The sequence below is a fragment of the Hippichthys cyanospilos genome, chromosome 3, assembly GCF_059441005.1.
Source record: "Hippichthys cyanospilos isolate Australia breed blue-spotted pipefish chromosome 3, RoL_Hcya_1.0, whole genome shotgun sequence".
Lineage (NCBI taxonomy): Eukaryota > Metazoa > Chordata > Actinopteri > Syngnathiformes > Syngnathidae > Hippichthys > Hippichthys cyanospilos.
Window position 1 is genome coordinate 22067057 of NC_142371.1, and position 19199 is coordinate 22086255.

A 19199-nucleotide genomic window follows, 5' to 3' on the forward strand; every position below is an offset into this window, starting at 1 on the left:
TTATCATTAAATGATATTACATCGGGGGTGGCACTCCTCCGGAAGCGGCCATGTTTTTTATAGCTACGGACAATGGTAAATGCAGCACCTGCAGTACCTCCTGCTGTCCGTAATGAAAAACGGTCTAAATCGTACACAGGATTTTAAAAATAATACAATTTTGCGGTTAAAAAAATCCTCCATCCCATGGCAGCTTTCCAGTTTCTCTCAGTACTTCCTGTTTATGAAATTATCGAGCCTATATCATTATTATATGGTAAGAAACTGCTATATTATATTCTAATAATACCGTATAGTACAGTAGTTTCTCACAGCGTCATATCGTACATTCATTGTAATTTCACACGGCACTTTATTGTCATACAACAGTCATCATACACACAAGGGAATCAGTTGAGTTTATTCATTGCAATCAGACAACAGAGGTAGACCTGAGTTCTGTGTATATAATATATAAAAAAATATAATGAATGCGCAAAACTCCACTGTATCAACACTATGTACAAGTACTTTTGTTAATTGAAACAACGCTAAAATCTATGGAGTATTCGGATCATGCAATTTTTTTTAAAGTTAATGCAAATGTATTTATACAACAAAATAAAACATTATCATCTCAAAAAGTAAGGCTTTGTGAAAAATTTCCCAGAAATTGTGATTTTATTCACACAAAATAGATTTTATTTTGCTCATAAAATTGGAGCTTTTTTTTGCGTTATTGTATCTCGAATCACAATATTTTTTTGTGTATTTTTCCACTAAATTGCGACACTTGTGTAATAATGCATTTTTAAACACTAAAAATCAATAATTTATTTGCAGTATTCATTCACAAAATTCTATGCTTCCAACCGTAATGTATAAGCATTTTATAGTCTTTTCAGCTTGAATCCTAATACTCCTTGGTTTATTAGCGTTGTTCCTCCTTTGTAGTGCTTCAAATGCCTCCTTGGCCCTGAGCTTGACACCCATCCACCACAAACTCCTCTGGCCACATGGTGAATTTGTACACAAATTTCACATTTTGTGTACATGACGCTACTCACTTTGTCCATAGTACTCAGTTTTCCGGGTTTCTTTTCACTCCCATTGCTCGCTGCCGAACTCGGCGGCGGACGACTCCGTGCCGCCGGCGGTGGGCAAAATGTTCAGGCTGCTCAGCACCTCCTCCGCCGTCTTTCCCAGCATGCCCTGCATGTCGCAGACGAAGCGGTAGACGTAGCGCTTGCCCGCCGTCTTGTGGATGATGTTCTTGTGGTAGTAGTAGCGGAGGCCACGGCTCAGCTTCTCGTAGTTCATCTTGGGCTTGTTCTTGCATTGGCCCCAGCGCTTGGCCACCTATGCGGGAAAAGACAAAGGTTGAATCGAAGGATTTCAAAATAAAGGCCTCGCCTCCAGAAAATTGGAGAATTTAAACCCATGGACGGTAAATGATGTTGTTAAAAGTATTCCAGTAAGTCTTTCGTAAACACGAAGGCCGTTCTTTTAATATACACCAAACTAGGATTAAAAAAAAATGTAAACATAAAGAGAATGAATAGCAGATTTCCTTTTGGGGAAATATACATAGTTTAATATCTCAAAAAGAAATGACCTAGTTTTTTGAGAAAATGAGAAATAAACTTGAAAAAAAAGGCCTCTCCCCATATTGGCACCTCCCAAAATCAGGCAATATGGTCAAAAATGTAATTAAATATAATTCCCAAAAGGCTTTTTCAAAGCAAAGGGTCTCCCTTCCTGATAAGCAACTTTCTTTGTCCACAATTTAGCAAATAAAAGCCCTACCGCAAGGCACTTCAGAAACATGTTTTAAAAACAATGATCAACTATTTTTAAATAAGGTAAATAATGTTGTTTGAAATGATTTAGAAAATGCTTTTGAAAAAAAAAGGCATTTTCAAGAAAAGAAATGTTCCTATATGAGGACATATTATCATGTTCTATTTTCGATTAAAGATGCTTTGCAAAGTTAATTGCCTCCACTTAAAGGGGAAGTCAACCAAAAAAATGTATTTTACAATAATATACTGCAGTTTACTAGTCTAAACACAAGATTGTGAACAATGCTAATTTTGTGTGTATTTTGTGGAGCAAAATACACCGGTTTCTTTCTTTTTTTTCTTTACCCGTCTCAGCCCTTTCGCCTCTTGCTGGCGCCTAAAAACGTCATTACAGTACCTAAGGGTAACAACCAATCATGGCTTAGCTAGCAATTGTCACATGACCAAGCTCTGAAAACAGGTTAGGCGTGAGTGGACGTTAATTGAGCCCTGTGCAATTTGGATGCCAATTTTAGGCAACAACAAGAGACAAAATGTTCACTCCCTGAGATGGAAGAATAAATAAATAAATAAATAAATAAATAAATAAATAAAAACCTCAGTGGGGTCGGACATCTTAAACTCCCAGCCGTCCCCCGTCCAGGAGATGAAGGTGCGACAGGCAGAGTCCAGAAGAAGCTCTAGTAGAAACTGCCAAAGCTGGATCGGACCCGAACCTGCCAAAAGCATGTGAAATACACCTATAGTGTTACCGTGGCAACCAAGACTCCGTATTCCCCTCAAAATTCTAATTGTTGGTAAAACGTTCGACAAATACGCAAGAAGCAGCGCAGACCTGGATAAGCCGACATTGCGGCCATGTGACTGTCCCTCTCGGGTCGCTGTAGGTTTTTGCGCTTGGCCACACGGGGGTAGTAGTGGTCTGACGCTTGAGGGCTGGCGTTGGTGGGGGCGGGACACACGGAGGGCGTAGGCGGGTGCGGCAGGGGGCCGCCGAAGCCGGCCGGGGAGTATTCGGCCCAGAAGCCTCTTCTCTGTCCGTCCGAGTCGGCGTAGACGTCGGTCGAGTGGCGAGGGTACCCCGATTCGGCGTCGCTTTTTACGCCGTGGCTGCCCTCCGTGCCCGAGCTGAACTGCTCGCTCTGGGGCAACAGGCTCTGGTAGCTTTGGGCGGCTCCTGGCTCCTGGTAGCCGCCCGCCGCTTGGGGTTGCTCCACCATCAGCCCGTCTGACGAAAGCAAAACAAGATCGAAAACTGCACAGAAATTAACTACACACACACATGCATACATATATATATATATATATATATATATATATATATATATATATATATATATATATATATATATATATATATATATATATTTTTTTTTTTTTTTTTTGATTCACCAATTATTCACAAATCATTGATAAAATAATCATAAAATCAGTATCAGACAACCTCAGTCACGTGATTGGTATCAGAGGCAAAAAAAAACCCACTCCTAGATTTTATTGGTGGGAAGCATCAATAAAAATTATAGTGACAAATTATTATGATTTTATTTTTGATATATTTTTTGAATATATTTTTTAATAAATAAAAACATATATAAAATTGTGACAAATATATTTTTATTTTTTTATACTGTGAGGAAAAAACATTTTGGGGGAAACGTTTTTCTATTTTGTCAGTATTAAGAAAAAAAGCAATGTAATGTTTTTATTGCGAGAACATTTTTTTGAAAGGGTAGCAAATAAGTCTTTAAACTTTGTTTCTCTAGAAAAAACATGTTTTTTTTTTCATTGATGGGACAAAAACTGGTCAAATGTTAACATATGGTATAAAAGAACATATAAATACATTTTATTTTTCCAGTTTTGTTGTTAGGAAAAATCAAGGTACTTTTAGTTAAAACAAAAACAAAATAAAACAATGAAATACTTCTATTTGGTGTGATACTGTTCTTCATTGTTAGGAGTAATAAATCAATGCAAAACTGGGTTAAAAAAAGCTTTAGATATATATTATTTTTTCCTAACTGGGGTGCCTAAAATCAAATTATATATGTTTATTTTTGAGGGTCTTCATTTGAAACAAGCCTCACCTTGTGGATAAGAAGACCACCAGCTGAAATCCTGGAATGAGTCCAGATTGAAAAGGCCAATGTCGCCGGTCGAATTCACTGAAAAAAAAAAAAAAAAACAGTTCCCATCAATCTGATTGCATTTTAATAGTCAATCCCAAAGACGTATTTTTATGTTTTTAAGGGGCCAGACACTCAATTCCAAGTACTTACAGTTTTTCCCATTAATTTTTTTAAGTGTTCATATAAAAAAAGGGTCCACAAATGCCTAGCATTGAAACACATCAATACGTTGTACGGTGTGTTATAATCTATATTATGATCTATGGTTCTCACTGACCTTTTGGCTGCTCGGCATAGCAGCTGTCGAGCGGATACTGCGGCGGCTGCGAGGATGCCTTGCTGCTGTCTAACAGAAAAGACACATCTTCACCAGGGTAGTCTGGAGGTTACACACACACGCAAATACTTGTATTAGCCAAGTTTCATCTGCCCATAATAGTAAAATTCGAACGTAATATAGAGTAGACAGAATAACAATGAATGGATGGATGGATGAACAGATGGATAGATAGATAGATAGATAGATAGATAGATAGATAGATAGATAGATAGATAGATAGATAGATAGATAGATAGAATGCACAAATTGAAGCAAGCGATGCTACTAAATACAAGCTAAATACTGTAAATACAATTATTCTCTATTATGACTATTGCCAAATCTGTACATTGCCACTAGATGGCAGTATTGCTCCGGAAACAACGCGCTGCTCGCTCCAACTTTTTTACTTTTAACTATAACATTAATTCAACAAACATTTATTCTACTGTATTTTCTTAGCCTTTTTTGTTTTATTTTATTCACGTTCGACTGTAAGAAAGTTTACATGAGACTTAAAACATTGCCTTTATATTTAATCATTAATCGACGAGAGTTCTAATTTTACGCCTTTTCTTTTTACTGTTAAAACTTTTTTTTTTTACACGAACACCTTCAGGATGTTTATTGATTGAAAACACGAACTGTATGGCTGTGGTTATCTTTCATTTTGCTTAACTTTTATGGCTGACAGGGATGTTACAATGTGATTGTTTACTGTCTATATGCAAATGATGACGTTTAAGTAAATCGGCATCATTGAACGTACTTTTAGTTTATTTTAATTATACTTGACTTTTTCCACTTATTTATATGGTTTTTAATGAAGTTTAGGAATTGCCATATGGGACTTAAAACATGGGCTGTACTGTTTGATTATTTCAACCAAAATTGCAAGTATTTTACTTTATTCTACGTCCTTACATTTATTGCCAATATTTTGATATAATCCATACTGCGAGAAAGAGTTAAATGTGAATTAAACACAGTTAAACTACGACTTCATGACGAGACTAATTAGCTTTCCAGTCCACGCACACACAAAAACAATACAAGTGCCATTGGGGAGGGGGGCAACATAATGTTCGAGCAATTAGACTAAACACTTATTAGTGAGTCAGGGGGGATATTTGTTTACCATCCAATCAGCGTAGGCTGCACTGGTTTTTTTTTCCAGCTCAATGGATGGAGGAAACAAGGGAGGAAGAGTGCGGAGGAAACACCAGTGGAGGGAGTGTGACAGCGTAGTGATGGAGGGAGGGGGGCATGCACTCTAAATCTGTTGGAGGAGGAAGTCTGGAGGAAAGGATTAGCCAGGGGAGGGTATCTTTAAGCTGACCACCCTGATTCACACACGCACACATACGATATCGCCCCCCCCCACCCCTCATCCAACCCTCACATGTGTCAAGGCCTCATTGCAAAAAACTCTGACAGATGTGATGATGCTGCCGACTGGGAAACAATTTCCTGTGTCCTTCAAGGCTCACAGGAAACCGGCTGCATAAACAATTGGCTCTTCATCATCCGAATTAAAAGCAGACTCATCAAAATCACGCCCCTCCCCAATTAAAAAAAAGAATAAAAAAAAAAACTCACCGAAAGATGGAAAGTCAAAGCCTGCTGGCACCTCCTGGGTCCTAAAGTCCTCCACGTAAAAGCCACTCTGGCACACTTCCATCTATAGTAGCGATGTGAAAGAAAAAAAAAAGTTCGTATTTTTTTGCCTTTAAAAGTTCATCTTTTTATAGCAAATGGCGTCATACCTTAATTTTGGTGTCAGGCTTTATGGCAGAGTCCCAATACATGTTTGTCCGTGTCCCAGTGTGAAGTCAAGTGAAGCTTAGGCTCCTCTGTGGCGGGACAGATCGGTTATAAGAGCGAAGCGGACAGGGTGGGAGGGGCTGGTCGAGTCGTGACCGCCGGAGTCGTGACGTCACCACCGCCACCCACCCACCCACTACTTTCATTCATAAACGCCCTTGTTGACAGAACGTTTAAAAATCAAATACTTGTCAAACGTTTTAAAGGCACACGCACACACTTTATTTGATGGTTCTATGGTTCTATTCTATAGTTATATGGTTCCCTTCTATCTGGAGATATTTTAATCAGTGGTAAAATCATTAAAGTTCAGACATTTAAATATATTTGTTGTCGTTTGACATTTACATTGAATTGTGGTTGAAATACCATTACGCTACCATATTTACAATGTAATCCATTTTATCATCGATTTCTGAGCCAATCAAATGTATTGGCATTTATATATATATATATATATATATATATATATATATATATATATATATATATATATATATATATATATATATATATATATATATATATATATATATATATATATATATATATATATCCCAGTGATTTGAAAATAAACAAATAAAAACAACAATGAACTTTGTTCAGTGGATGCCGTTGTAAATTTGTGATGTTCTCTGTATTTTTTTTAAATTATGAAGCGCTGTGAGACGCTATCTTGACTTGACTTTTTGACCTGACTATAATAAATGATGGATTTTTTTTTTCCATTTTAAATGCAAATGGTTAAAAACTATGGTATTTATAGTATATGCATTTCATTAATTGTTCATACAAACGAAATTGTTCTCGACCATTAGGGACTATAATTACATGTAATTGTGATAAATAAATATTGTTAGTGAAATAAACGATATTTTTGTCAACCTGACAGTCAAACCAAAGGACTGTGCATCAAATATAGATAGTAGATAAAATACACAATTTGGAAAAAGTGCGGCCTTTTTCGAATCGGATCTCGTCTTTAATGAGGCGGATGAAAGCAAAAAAAAAAATCAGTGTGTATCTTTGGGAGGCAATTGTCTGAAACAATGGCCCGTTAACCCCCCTCCCCCCATACACACACACTCATATAAACACATGAACACAGGCTGCATGGTTGATGAAAAAAGTCTTAAAATCTCAGCGTGAGTGGCCGCTGCAGATAAGGCCTCCTCAAGGGCCTTATGTAAACAAACATCACTTTGCCATTCTCTCACACGCACACACACACTCCCCATCTGGAAAAGTGCATGGGCTCTCCTCGGGTGAAATCGTGCGCGTCGCTGAGTCGTGATTGGGGAGCCCCACCTCGGGCCAAGCGGCCGGCTAAGCTTACACAAGAGGCGGCCGCTGATTAACTGCCGTCTGCCGGCAAATATCTGCTCAGGAATCCCGACACTGCAACTATTATCAGGGGCAGAGCTGCGTGGTGGCCGGAGGGGGGGCCTCGCCACCCCCAATCGGGGACAATTTGAATACGTGACTTTTCAGCCATTTCTACATTTTCACTCGGGGGAGACATCATTTGCATATTTTTCCGGCAGATCGCCCAGATTTTTGCGGTGTTTTCGTCATAATCAACAATAAATATATTCAAGGTTCCAATCTTGATAAAACATTGAACAACAACTGTGAAAAAAAATGATTAAAATGGGTAGGTGAGAGATAAGTGGAGAAGATCGTTTTTATTCTTGGTGTGAAAACAAAAAAGAAAATCTCAGTAACATGGTGCAGACGTTTGAACATTTAATTAACTGATTATTCCACCTACCACTAGAGGGAGCCTACAATGAGAGTCACTGGTGGTTCTCAATCTTTTTTTCAATAATGGACTTTTTCCAGGCAAGTACCCCTAAGAATTATTTCTAGAGGGGGGAAAAAAGACTTAAGACAGAGTGCTCTGCGTTACACATCCGATTTGAAAAAGTTTGAAGCAATTTTTATCATGGTATCTCATGTGTTTTACTCAGCAACTCCAGAAGGCAGATTGTGCAACATTATGTTTAATATAGGTCACTGCGGGTACAATTGGTGTCACTGCGTACAAATTGCCCATTTGTTAAAAAATACAACTAAAGGCAAACATTTTGCAAAGGAGTCACTAACATGTGCCAATTCATTTGCTCTTAATTTGAAAAGAAATAATCTGTTCATGTCTGAGCATTATATTAATTAAAATCGTACTTAAATTCTGAATATCTTAACATACACCCCCATTTGAGATTAGTTGATGTAAACCAAAATTGTCAGAATAAACAAATAGTGAAAAAAAAAGTAAAAAAAAAAACCTCTATAAAATGGTGCATTCGCTGGACTGTTTCAGTGGCATATAGATCAGATTATACAATTTTGCAGGGTCTCTGTTTGAAAAATTCTCTCGATATGCTCGATAGCTACACAATGTCACCCTCACTGTATTTTATTTAAGTTATGGCTCAAATGCTATAATGTTGCTGTGTTCCATGTGGAAAAAACTATTAGCTAGCTATAAAATGCAACCACGACTGGATTTTGTATTGATTACTAAAGGCTCCAAAACAGCAATCTTTGTTTATAAAAAGGCTATTGATAGTTTTCTCCCTAATGAGAAAATCCACCATTGATTCATGTCAAAATGAATTAAAGCTGTGATTCTGCAATTTTATAGAGCCTCCATGTGGAAAAAAGCTACTGCTAGCAATCTGGCAACAAAATGCCACCTTTGCTGAAATACATGTAAAGAAATGATGGCTCCAATCGATAGAATTTTGCAGGCCCTCGATGTGAAAGTAGCTAAAAAAAATGCAATAGTTCAAAAGGTACACATGTATTATGTCTAAAACCAAAGTGTAAACATACTTTCAGTTACAGCTGCTAGATTTTCAAGATCTCTGCTCGACACTAATGATACTTTTAGTTTAATATGATTATATATTATACACCTCTGATGCAGAACATCTACTGTATCTCTGTGTGAAACAGGCTAAATTTCGAATTGCGAATAAGGCTCAAATTCCGCAGTGTCTCCATGTGAAAGAGGCTAGAAACCATCAGACAGAAGAGTGAGTCAGTATAGGGGAGAGGATCACAAAGCAAAAGAAGTTGCCGGGGAATGTTCCTTCATTGTGTCTGACAGGAAAGCGGGGATCAACACAAGGCAACAAAAGCCATCACCTGGAAAACGACGCCGCACATAAACATCCAAGCAGCTATTCTGGGAACACTCAAGACATATTTTACGTTGACAAGTCACTTGTGTGCTTTGAAATGTGGCCAGAAATGAGCGTTATTTACCTATCAAAAACAGGCAAGGTTTTATTTTCCCAAATGGAAAAGGTAACTGTTGACCTTGAGTGAGGGGAGGGGTACACCCGGAAACTCTGTTTTATATTTTTAAAGACTAAAATCATTCATAAAAAAAAAAGTATTCTATGGGAGAATAATGTCTTTTAGCCAGACACATTGTGAGAAAAGCATTCTTTAAATTTGTTCTGTAAAAACGAAAACAATTGCAAAGTGTACCCAGTATTTTTCCCAAAGTTAGCAAGGCTAGGCAAAAAGGCTACATGGCAGTGGTCGAGTTCAACTTTTGGTTACAATTTGCTTTGAAAAAGTTACAAATGGGATTCTGATGTGTAGGAAGAAAAAAAACCCAGCACAATCCACTGGTTTTTATTGTTTTTATCCATCTCAGGTGGCAGCTATTTTGACACTTGCTGTTGAATGACAATGACGTCACAGCAGTCTGAGGAACTGTGAACAAATGTCATTTCCAATAGACAGCAGTGGCAAAATGGCTGCCCTCAGAGAGGTGTAAAAATTGTTAGCTTTAGCAATATTAATTAGAACACCATGCTTAGGAAAGCAAAGAACACATTCTTCAACAAGATTTTGACCTGACTTTCGATTCGCTTCACCTTTTTCAAACATTTTGTCTTTAGATTCTTGACTACTTTCCAAGCCACGATTGGTTGCTGCCTGAGTCCTGAGCATCTATGACGTCATTTTTAATCGACAGCCAATGGCGAAATGACAGTCACCAGAGAGCAATAAATATTGTTAGATTTGGCAAGCCAATCAGAATAATATGTTTGGAAAGGTTGCAAAGAACACATTATAAAGAAAATGTATTTCTTGATATAATGTCTAAAATATTGTACTTCCTGTACCCCCCAATATATACTATTTTCAAACGTTATGAGGACTCCAAAAAACTACTTCCATTAGATTCAACCACCCCCCAAAGCCTTTTTTCAGATACCATTTTGATTCTTAAATCCACATGTGTTCCTCCGCGCAAATTCCACTTATTGATCACATGCCAATAATAAATAGCATTCCATCGAAACGGAGGTCACGTGACACCTCCCCGAAAAAATGTTGTTTGAATGCAATGGTGACTTCACTTCCCACTTTAGAGAAAGAGAGCCGAGAGAGTGAGAGAGAGAGCTTGCCATCCGGTTTATGGTGTGCGTGCGAAAAAAAAAAAAAAAAAAAAGAGCACTTACAATGGTTTGCGCCATCCAGCCTATGTACCTTGGCGTCAATTGAAGCCCGCAAATAACCGAACAACGAAAACAAAAAAGGAGGCGACAGCGACGCGGTCGATGAGCCAGCCGCTTCGAATATGGACTGCACCATCAAGGTAAATTTTGGTAGTTGTGAACTTTCTACTCGCATACGACGCAAAGGCTTCTTCCACCCATGCACACCGCGAGTGAGAGAGTCCCCTGCACTCTTTCCTTCTTCTACAAAATTTCCTCTTCCTTCCCGTTCGTGGTTGTATGTCGGCGCTAGAATAACACAACTTAACCACCGCATCTTTTTCTTTCCACTCACGCACTCCGTGAAACCGGCCGCTAATGTTTGGGCGCATAAAAAAAAAAAAAAAAAAATCTCAATTTTCTTCTTTTTTTTAATTCTCAGTGTGGTTATTTGTTTAATCATCATTTTTGTTGTTGTTTAAAATACTTCTTCGAAAACGAACCGAACCGAGTCACAGGCACGGGAAACGTGGACTTTTTTTTAGGAGCGCAATTTAGAGAGAGGCGCCGAAGCTGCGCGCAATGGAGCGGCAGGTGTTCCTCAGAACACCGTGGATGGGCACCGGAAGGCCAAACATGGGCAAATGCGGTATTTTACTTCTTTTTTGGGGGAAAGTTTTTATGTTATTCCTATGCTGATTAATTGACTGAGATGTGAGATTGAAACAGCCGAAAATGTGCGGAAATTCGACATCAATATACGGTTTATTGATTTTTTTTTTAAATTCCATAAACTAAAATGTAACATGCGTTTCGGTTGTAACGATTCGAAAATGCGTCTTTATTAATTGAGGAAGTCTTATTTGAGATATTTTCAAAATGAATACGTGTTTCGTTGTGACAAACGTTAAATAAACGAATTTGAAAATGGAATAACGGCATTGTAATTTTAATGGTTGTTCATGTAAAAAACAAAAGTCACATGCACATTCTTGAACACACAATGGCCTGTTCGAACTTTTCTCTCCTGTCGATTGTGTGTACTTGTGTGTATGTGTGTGCGTGTTCGGTGTGGTTTATTTTAAGTCCTAATTTATAGCTGCAAACGGGAGCGCTCGTCAGGTGTCGTTATCTCAACTCTGCAGGCTTCCTGTCTCAAACCTCAGACTTTCCGCACATATTTCCGGCTGCCCGGACCGTAGAGGCACACAGAGTTTAAAACATTTTTTAAAAGTGCAAAAAGAAGCAAAATGAAGCAAAATAAAACGTTTTGGTCTACCACCGCAAAGAAGTTCCAGGGGTGAAGAAAAAAAAAACAGTGTTTGCAAAATCAGCTCAAGTCAACTTTTACTTCCGCTTTTTTTTTTTTTGTGGGCCTCAGACATGCTCACAACCTTTGCACAACTTCAGCAAGACTCATACAGCTTGAAAAAAATCAACTCAATAAAAAGCATGGCTACATTTAAAACCGCAGTACAGATTTTGTTTTTAAAATAATATTGTACTATTTACCATTTTTCTTGTTCTGGAATTTAAAAACGTGTCAGTCTACTGTAAATAATGTTTTTTTTTTAAATATTTTGAAAGCAAAAAAATTCGTTTTAGATCATAAAATAAACATTTTCACGCTATCAAAAGAATGTTTAAAAATAACAAGCTATTTTTCTTCTAACAACTTTATTCTATACGTTAACGTCCTCAATTATTTCAATAACCCCCGTTTTTATTTGCCATAAAAACAACCTCGTTGTTGTAATCCTAAAACTTAATTCTTGAAAACAGTTTTCCTTGGTATGACGATGTCCATTTTTCGTCACGATTTTACTTAATTTTCACTAACATGACTCTATCGCGTTTTGATTTAATGTCCCAACATTTTCAGAAAATTATTCCCGTAAAAATTCGTTTTCTTTTCCACTGATAAAACGACGTTTTTAACATGTCATGTCAGGAAAAGTTTCCCATAATTTTGAAACGTCTCTTGAAAACGCGTAACTTTCATTCAAACGTTATATGTTCAAATATGACAGCGATTTTCCCTCGGGAGGTAGCTATCAGGTGTGGGAATGCCGGAAAGGTCAACAGGGAAGTCAAGTTTAACACCTGACATCACTACGCCCACACTTGTGTGTTGAAAGCTATTGATGCAGTCAACGATTATTTCGCACTTCACACTATGCAGAACACTGGCTATGGCAACTTCAGAATTATTGTCTAAAAAAATGAAATTATAGGGATAATCCACACCCTTTTTTTCCCAGACTGATACCAGTAACTGATACAAAGACGTCGATACCATTAGTGCTTTTGATACAATCTCAAAAACAAATACTGTATATTAAAAGAAAGACCTGACGAATTACCATTAAAAAATTAAGTCTTTTCAAGTACAAACAAGGAGGCAACAGGAAAGGATGGCACTCGAAAATAGACGAAGTAAAACCACAATGTTGTGCATTTACTGCATTCAAAAGGAAAAACAGACCTTATTACTGCACCAAATTAAACATAAAAATAAGTACGTATATGAAATACTGTAATAGACAAAATCATCATCCCAGGTAAATATAAAACACAGAAGCAACACACAAACAATGTACTCGAAGCATTAAACATTATAAATATAAACAAAATTATGTTAAAAAAATTGAAAGCATTGCTAATAATGCATGCAGATTCATTTGCATGATCAAAATTGCATCTCAATCGCCATAGACGATGTTTCAGGATGCAAAACCGGTTTTTGTAGCATACTGTACATGGTTTAGAAACTGAAACCTTTTCATCTAAGGTTTGCATCGAGTTGGAACTTGGCTGCAAAAAGAATTGTGTTTTTGTATCGCATACATTTCTTTTCAGCCTAATCAGTTTCACACACGAGCTTAATGTGTCGCTTTTTAAATGCATATATTTTGGAAGTACTAAGAGGGAATAAAGAAAAATGGTTTGGGAATAGTAGTTTACTCTAATACAAACCACAGAAATTAAGATGCAGTCCAAAAACAGTTTTGTCAAAATAGGCCAAAATTTGTCCAAATTGGGTGCACTCTATTTTTGAGATGTGAATATAACAAAAAACAATCCATTTTTTGGCTTGTTTTGAACAAAACAACACAATTTTGGATTCCACTTAAATTTTCATTAAGCCCCAAAAAACAATGCCAACTTTTTGAGACAAATGAAGAATACAATATACTGTATTGACTCCGTTTTTTTTTGAGTGTAGATACACAAATAAATAAAACTCTACCCACCCCTCCCAAAAATAAAATAAAATTATGTTAGTAATTCCCATTGACTCAAGAGAAGTAACACACAAGCCACCGTTTTGGTAATTTAGAGGCTTGTGTCAATCTCTTTGTGACCCAACAGTTTCTAGAGGACAAGATTGCAATTTTGACCTGAAGTGGTTTTGAGCAAGATGGTGTGATGCAATAGCTGCTGACTTGTGTGGAAGTATCTCTCTTACAACAACAACACACACGACTTGTTGCAGATTTTCGGGGCTCAAAAAGGCGGAGCCAGCTACGCTCGTCTCAAAGAGGCCGTTTGGCATAGCGGTGGTTTTGCGCTGAATCGCTTGTGGTTATAGCGAAAGAGTGAAGAGAGGCAGAAGATCGAAAAAAAGCAACTGCTGTCTTGACTCTTGAGGATTGCTTGCCTAGCAGGCCGTTTGGTGCCAGTTTCAGGCCGCTCTTTCACTTCTGCACATTAGCATTCGTTTCAAGTTGTCACTTGAAGAGAATGTGTTGTGGAGCTATTTTCTTTGTGGAGAAAGTGGTTAAAAAACAACAAAAATAAACATGGATTAGAATCAAATATTGGATTGTGTGAATGAAATCAGAAATTTTGTTTAAAGCGTAAAACATTTCCACTTCAAGCCTCCCATGGCTGGAATATATATGTACCATCAAGTCTTTTATGGAGCTTCCTATCCCACAGCAAGAGGTGCTAGCTACCAGCTAGCTAATGAGCTAACAGGCTAATTACCAACCCCTATATATTCCAGCAATGAAATGTAAATGTTTCAAGCCTCTGGTGCGTGGAATATAAGTATCATATACTTCAACGGATAATGCAAGGCTTTTTGTCAAAATGAGTGGTACTAGCCACCAGCTAGCTTACCAGCTAATGTTAATTGCTAACAAAACTCCACATTTAGAGCTGTGAAAGTACATCTGCTTAAAGCCTTTGTCTGGTGGGTTACTGTGAGGCTTTTTAATGCTGTAACAGGAGATGCTAATAAGCAGCTAGCTCACTAGCTAAAAGGCTTATTGCCATCACATCGCTATACGTTGGTGCTGTGAAAATTAATCAATTTAACGTTATTTTTGGCCTGAATATATTGCACCGGTCGTTTTGAGGATTTCCATTCTGAAAGGAGAGATGCTAGTGAACAACTAGCTCGCTAGCTAACAGTTTATTACTATAGGGCTACCTTGTGGGCTTTTCCTGCCGCAATGAGAGATATTAGCCACCAGCTAGCTCATTAGCTAGGAGAATTGCAAAAGCAACCCTACATCTCTGATGGCTGGAATGTATCCAATGGCTTCTTGTGAGGGTTTCTCTGCAGCAACAAAGGTTGATAGTCATTAGCTGGTTTGTGAGCTAACAGGCCTTTTTTCAACACAATATTATACTGTACGTTTTAACCGTGAACATATATATGCTCAAAGAATATGGAATATATCCTAATGGGTTGTCCCGGTCTTTCTCGGCTATTTTTGTGTTTCACAAACTAAGTGATGCTAACGTCGAGCTAACAAGCTATTTTTTAACAATTAGCTAAACATTTGAAAATAAACCTGCCTAAAGCGTCTGATGGCTGGAGTATATGTGGACATATATCACTAGGGTGTCGCGAGGATTTCCCTGCCGCAATGAAAGATGCTAGTTGATAGCTAGCTAACAAACGGGCTAATCACCAACACATGTCTATAATGTATGTTTGAGCTGTGGAAATATATGTGCTTCAATCCTCTGGTGAGAGGAATATATCCCAATGGATTGTTCTGGGGCTTCTGGGGCATTTTTGTGTGCTATACACAAAGATATGCTAATTACCAGCTAGCTAGCGAACTAACAAGCTAATTGTTAACATATCCCCAAACGTTTGAGCCATGAAAATAAACCTGCCCAAAGCTTCTGATGGCTGGAGTATATATGTATATATATCTGTAGATTGCTGCGAGGATTTCCCTGCCGCACCAAGAAGCACTAGCCACCAGCTAGCAAGCTCGCTAGCTAGCAAGCTTGGGCCTAAAAGTAACAACTGGGAATTGTGTCACAGATGCAAAATAAGGCGCTCAAGTTCTCATACAGTAGGGAGTGGGAGAACTCATGTCTGACTCCAAAGATAATTGGTGGTGCTGATTTAGTCACACCCAAAGAAAAATCTTGATGAATGAAAACACCCAAAGAAAAATCTCGATGAATGAAATCATGAAACACGTTTTGTGTATTCAGACTCAAACCTCTAAATTCACTTGACAAGGACTGTTTAAGAGCAATCACCCAGTCTAATCTGCCTGTTTTTTTCTAACTTATTGCAACAACACAAGGAGCTAATAGCGGTCACAATAGAGCTACCAAATGAACAAAGTCAACAACAACAACAATAGTTTGGCTGTGCGATGACCTTGCCACTCCCCTGCCACCAGCACCCTTGACCACGGGGTGTTTTGCAGATTTCAAATGACCCACATCTTTTCGACTTCCTCTCTGTGGGCCCGTGCCAAAAGGTTCTGCCGCACATGGCGGCCAGGTTTCCTGTCGGCCACTGAAAAAGCACGGCGCTGACGTACGAGGCCCAAAAGACAATGCTCGGCTCCTCTAAACAAACAACGCTTCTCAGGTTCCCGATGTCGTTGTAGTTGTTGCGGTCTCAGCGCAGGCGCACCAACGCACCGTGCGCTCTTAAGTTTGGGCAGAAGCGCTGAGGGGACTTTAACCTCAGTTGGACCCCGCCTACTAACGCCGCAAAACCAAATCTGACCAGTGGCTTTAACTGTGGTTTAAAACTTCTGAAGACTCATTTCACACATAGGAATATTTCTATAGCAATTGTTAGCAGTAACAAGTTATTTCTCTTGTACAATTAATACCTTTAAAAATGTTGCAACTTGCCGTTGACTGAAAATGACACACGACAATAGTAAGATTTTAGACAAAATATTGATTCACTACTGAAAATGGCTAAATAAGTATAATATCCCTTTATGCACTTGCATCGACACCATATTTTCTGTGACAATTTAAAAAACGTATTTGGGTTAATACTGCATTTGTGGAATATGAATTACCATATTTTTCAGACAACAACCTGCATCTTTTTTCTCGTGGTTTGAGCCCTGGGGCTTCTAGTCCAGGGCTGCTTATCTGCAGTGTGTATCTGTTCACTGTGTCAACTACGAAATAGAACTGAAAAGATTGGAATTAATGGCTGTGCTCAAAGATGGTTTTTAACATGTAGTATTATAAATATAAAAGTTATCTATAAAGTGAATAAGATCTTGTTAAAAGATTTTTGACGTGCAAATTACATATGTATTGTGTGAATAAATTATGCGCAATGTGTTTATGTGTTCGGTCAAATAATCAATCAATGAATCAAAGAGAGACAGAAGAAGACGCTATTGAGGTATCGATTTTGGGTTTGAACTGCTATTTGACTCTACAGTATTGTGTTGGTCTTAATGTTGAAAATATCCATCCATTTTCTATAAATATGTTGGTGCTAAACATGCAGGTATGTTGTTTTGCCACTTTGGCCCGAGAGAAAACGATATTGGCGTACCAAAAACGAATGTTGAAATCTTGAAAGTTTTAGTTACTATTGTTTTTTAAACTTAAAGTGTAGTAATCCATTTTTTCGTTAGCTTTCATCAACGAGGATAATCTTTTTATCGACGAGTTTTATTGAGATTCTTCCCAAGAACGTAATGCTAACAAAACAACCAAATGAGCAATTAGGCATTCTTCAACTGGCGATTAAAACAATAATTAAGGTAAGCAGGAAGTGTGTGAAAATAGCCAGTGACCCAGTGGCTGTGTTTCACAGGAAGCGCTGTCTGTGGTGAGTGAGGACCAGCCCATATACGAGCCGCCCTATTCCACCGCCATGCACATGAAGACAGAGATGACGTCGCCGGGTGGATTCAAACACAGCCCCGAGCCCGCCGAGCCCGACTGGCCGGCCGTCGCCGCCACCGTGCAGAAGAGGAGCGAGCACATTAACGGAAGCAAGTGAGTCAGGGTGGGACAGGGGGAGACCAACTGAGGGGGGGGTCACAATCCAAGGTTTTTCCATTGACTAAAATATTCCTTGATCCCATTCCAAATGCATCAGTTACGGGCACAGCTTGGCAATTTGCTTTAAAATTTTGAAATTGTATTGCAATCTGATGGGGATAAACATTTCCGCATTTTAATGTCTTTTTTCTTTTTATTTTTGATCTGAAATGAAAAAAAAAATATTGAAAATATGAGGCATTTGACTGATGGCCTAGTAGAATAAAAAAGTGATCAATGATTTCATTTAAAGACAAACTAATAAAGATCATTTTAATAAATATTGTAGGTATACTTGCGTCATTTATTAGGGTTACGCTCCAAAACGAAAAAAAAAAAAAAACCAGGAACAAAACTCTGGGAAGTAGAGAATGAATTTTTATTTATTTATTTTTTTTCTTTCATAAATATATGCATAAAGTAGTTTGTTTTTTTGGTCTGGTTGGACTGAGGAGCAAAAATCTGAAGAAAAATCGTGAAGTAAATCTGCGTTAAATAATGTAGTAGAGGTTCAATTTCTTGTTTCAAATGAATAAAATGTTAATAATATAATTATTAATTTCTTGTTTTAAACAAATACAATTAATTTTTTTGGTCTTTCCTGAAAGGAAGAATTGCGAGAAAAATATCCACACAAACCTGCAACAGAAAAACATGATCATAAATGAAAATCCTTTATAAAGTGTTTATAGAGTTTATATTTATAACAAAATAAGTTTATGCTACATTACTTTTTTGATACCAGGGATAAAGTTTTGACAATATTCATCTATGAAGAAAATCAATCATCCATGGATACCTTTTTTTTTTACCTTTATTATTTTGTTTATAAATGTTTTATTTGTAAAAGTATTGTGTGGGTAAGATACTAAAAGCAACCTGTGGCTCGTGGGACATATAAGGCCCACAAGAGCATTCAATTCGGCCCCGGAGGGGAAAAAAAATCCTGCACTACGATGATGCAAAATGATTACAGTGTTCCTCTATGCGTTGTAGCCACGAGAACCCGGTGGACTGCAGCGTCACAAAGCGCTCCCGGCACATGAGCAACGACGGCGTCCCGATGGCGTACCAGCCCTCGTACCAGGACCCCCGCGTCAGCCCGCAAAACGTCACTCCACCCAGTATCACCACCACAGAAGAAAAGCGGGTCATCGTACCCGCAGGTGAGATGATCGCCCGCCAAAGTCACCCTATGACTCAGAATTCAAAGACTGATATATACAAAAAGCATCAAAAGTCTGCACACCTCAATTTTTAAATACAGGGATTCCGACCATTAATCCAACCTATGATAGTATGGTATAAAAGTAGCATAAAATGGATAAATGAGTGAAAAAAAACTCGAAAGTAAAAGTAATGTGATAATGTGGCACACCTGATCCAGTCA

At 38.0% G+C, this 19199-nt stretch overlaps 2 protein-coding genes across 5 annotated transcripts in view; one reads left to right on the forward strand and one right to left on the reverse strand.

Annotated features, from left to right (window-relative positions):
• On the reverse strand, positions 1-10896 carry etsrp (ETS1-related protein). 3 transcript variants are annotated; one of them, XM_088411204.1, is made up of 8 exons: positions 10544-10896; positions 5999-6085; positions 5832-5913; positions 4191-4292; positions 3872-3949; positions 2617-3009; positions 2379-2497; positions 1-1338 (listed from the first exon to the last, which is right to left on the reverse strand). In XM_088411204.1, the coding sequence occupies exons 2-8, from the start codon at positions 6038-6040 to the stop codon at positions 1081-1083; spliced, it is 1074 nt and encodes a 357-aa protein (XP_088267330.1). In that variant the 5' UTR covers positions 6041-6085; positions 10544-10896; the 3' UTR covers positions 1-1080. The 3 variants fall into 3 exon arrangements, with proteins under 3 accessions (XP_088267330.1, XP_088267331.1, XP_088267329.1); XM_088411205.1 differs by lacking the exon at positions 10544-10896 and having other exon boundaries at positions 4191-4259; positions 5999-6392; XM_088411203.1 differs by lacking the exon at positions 10544-10896 and having other exon boundaries at positions 5999-6392.
• Positions 10520-19199, forward strand: part of fli1rs (Fli-1 proto-oncogene, ETS transcription factor-related sequence) — a 16151-nt gene continuing 7471 nt past the window's right edge. For both annotated transcript variants that reach the window (XM_088411200.1, XM_088411202.1), the window contains exons 1-3: positions 10520-10680; positions 17580-17764; positions 18806-18975. In XM_088411200.1, the coding sequence (XP_088267326.1) occupies positions 10663-10680; positions 17580-17764; positions 18806-18975 (373 nt within the window). In that variant the 5' untranslated portion in view covers positions 10520-10662. The remainder of the gene's footprint in view (positions 10681-17579; positions 17765-18805; positions 18976-19199) is intronic.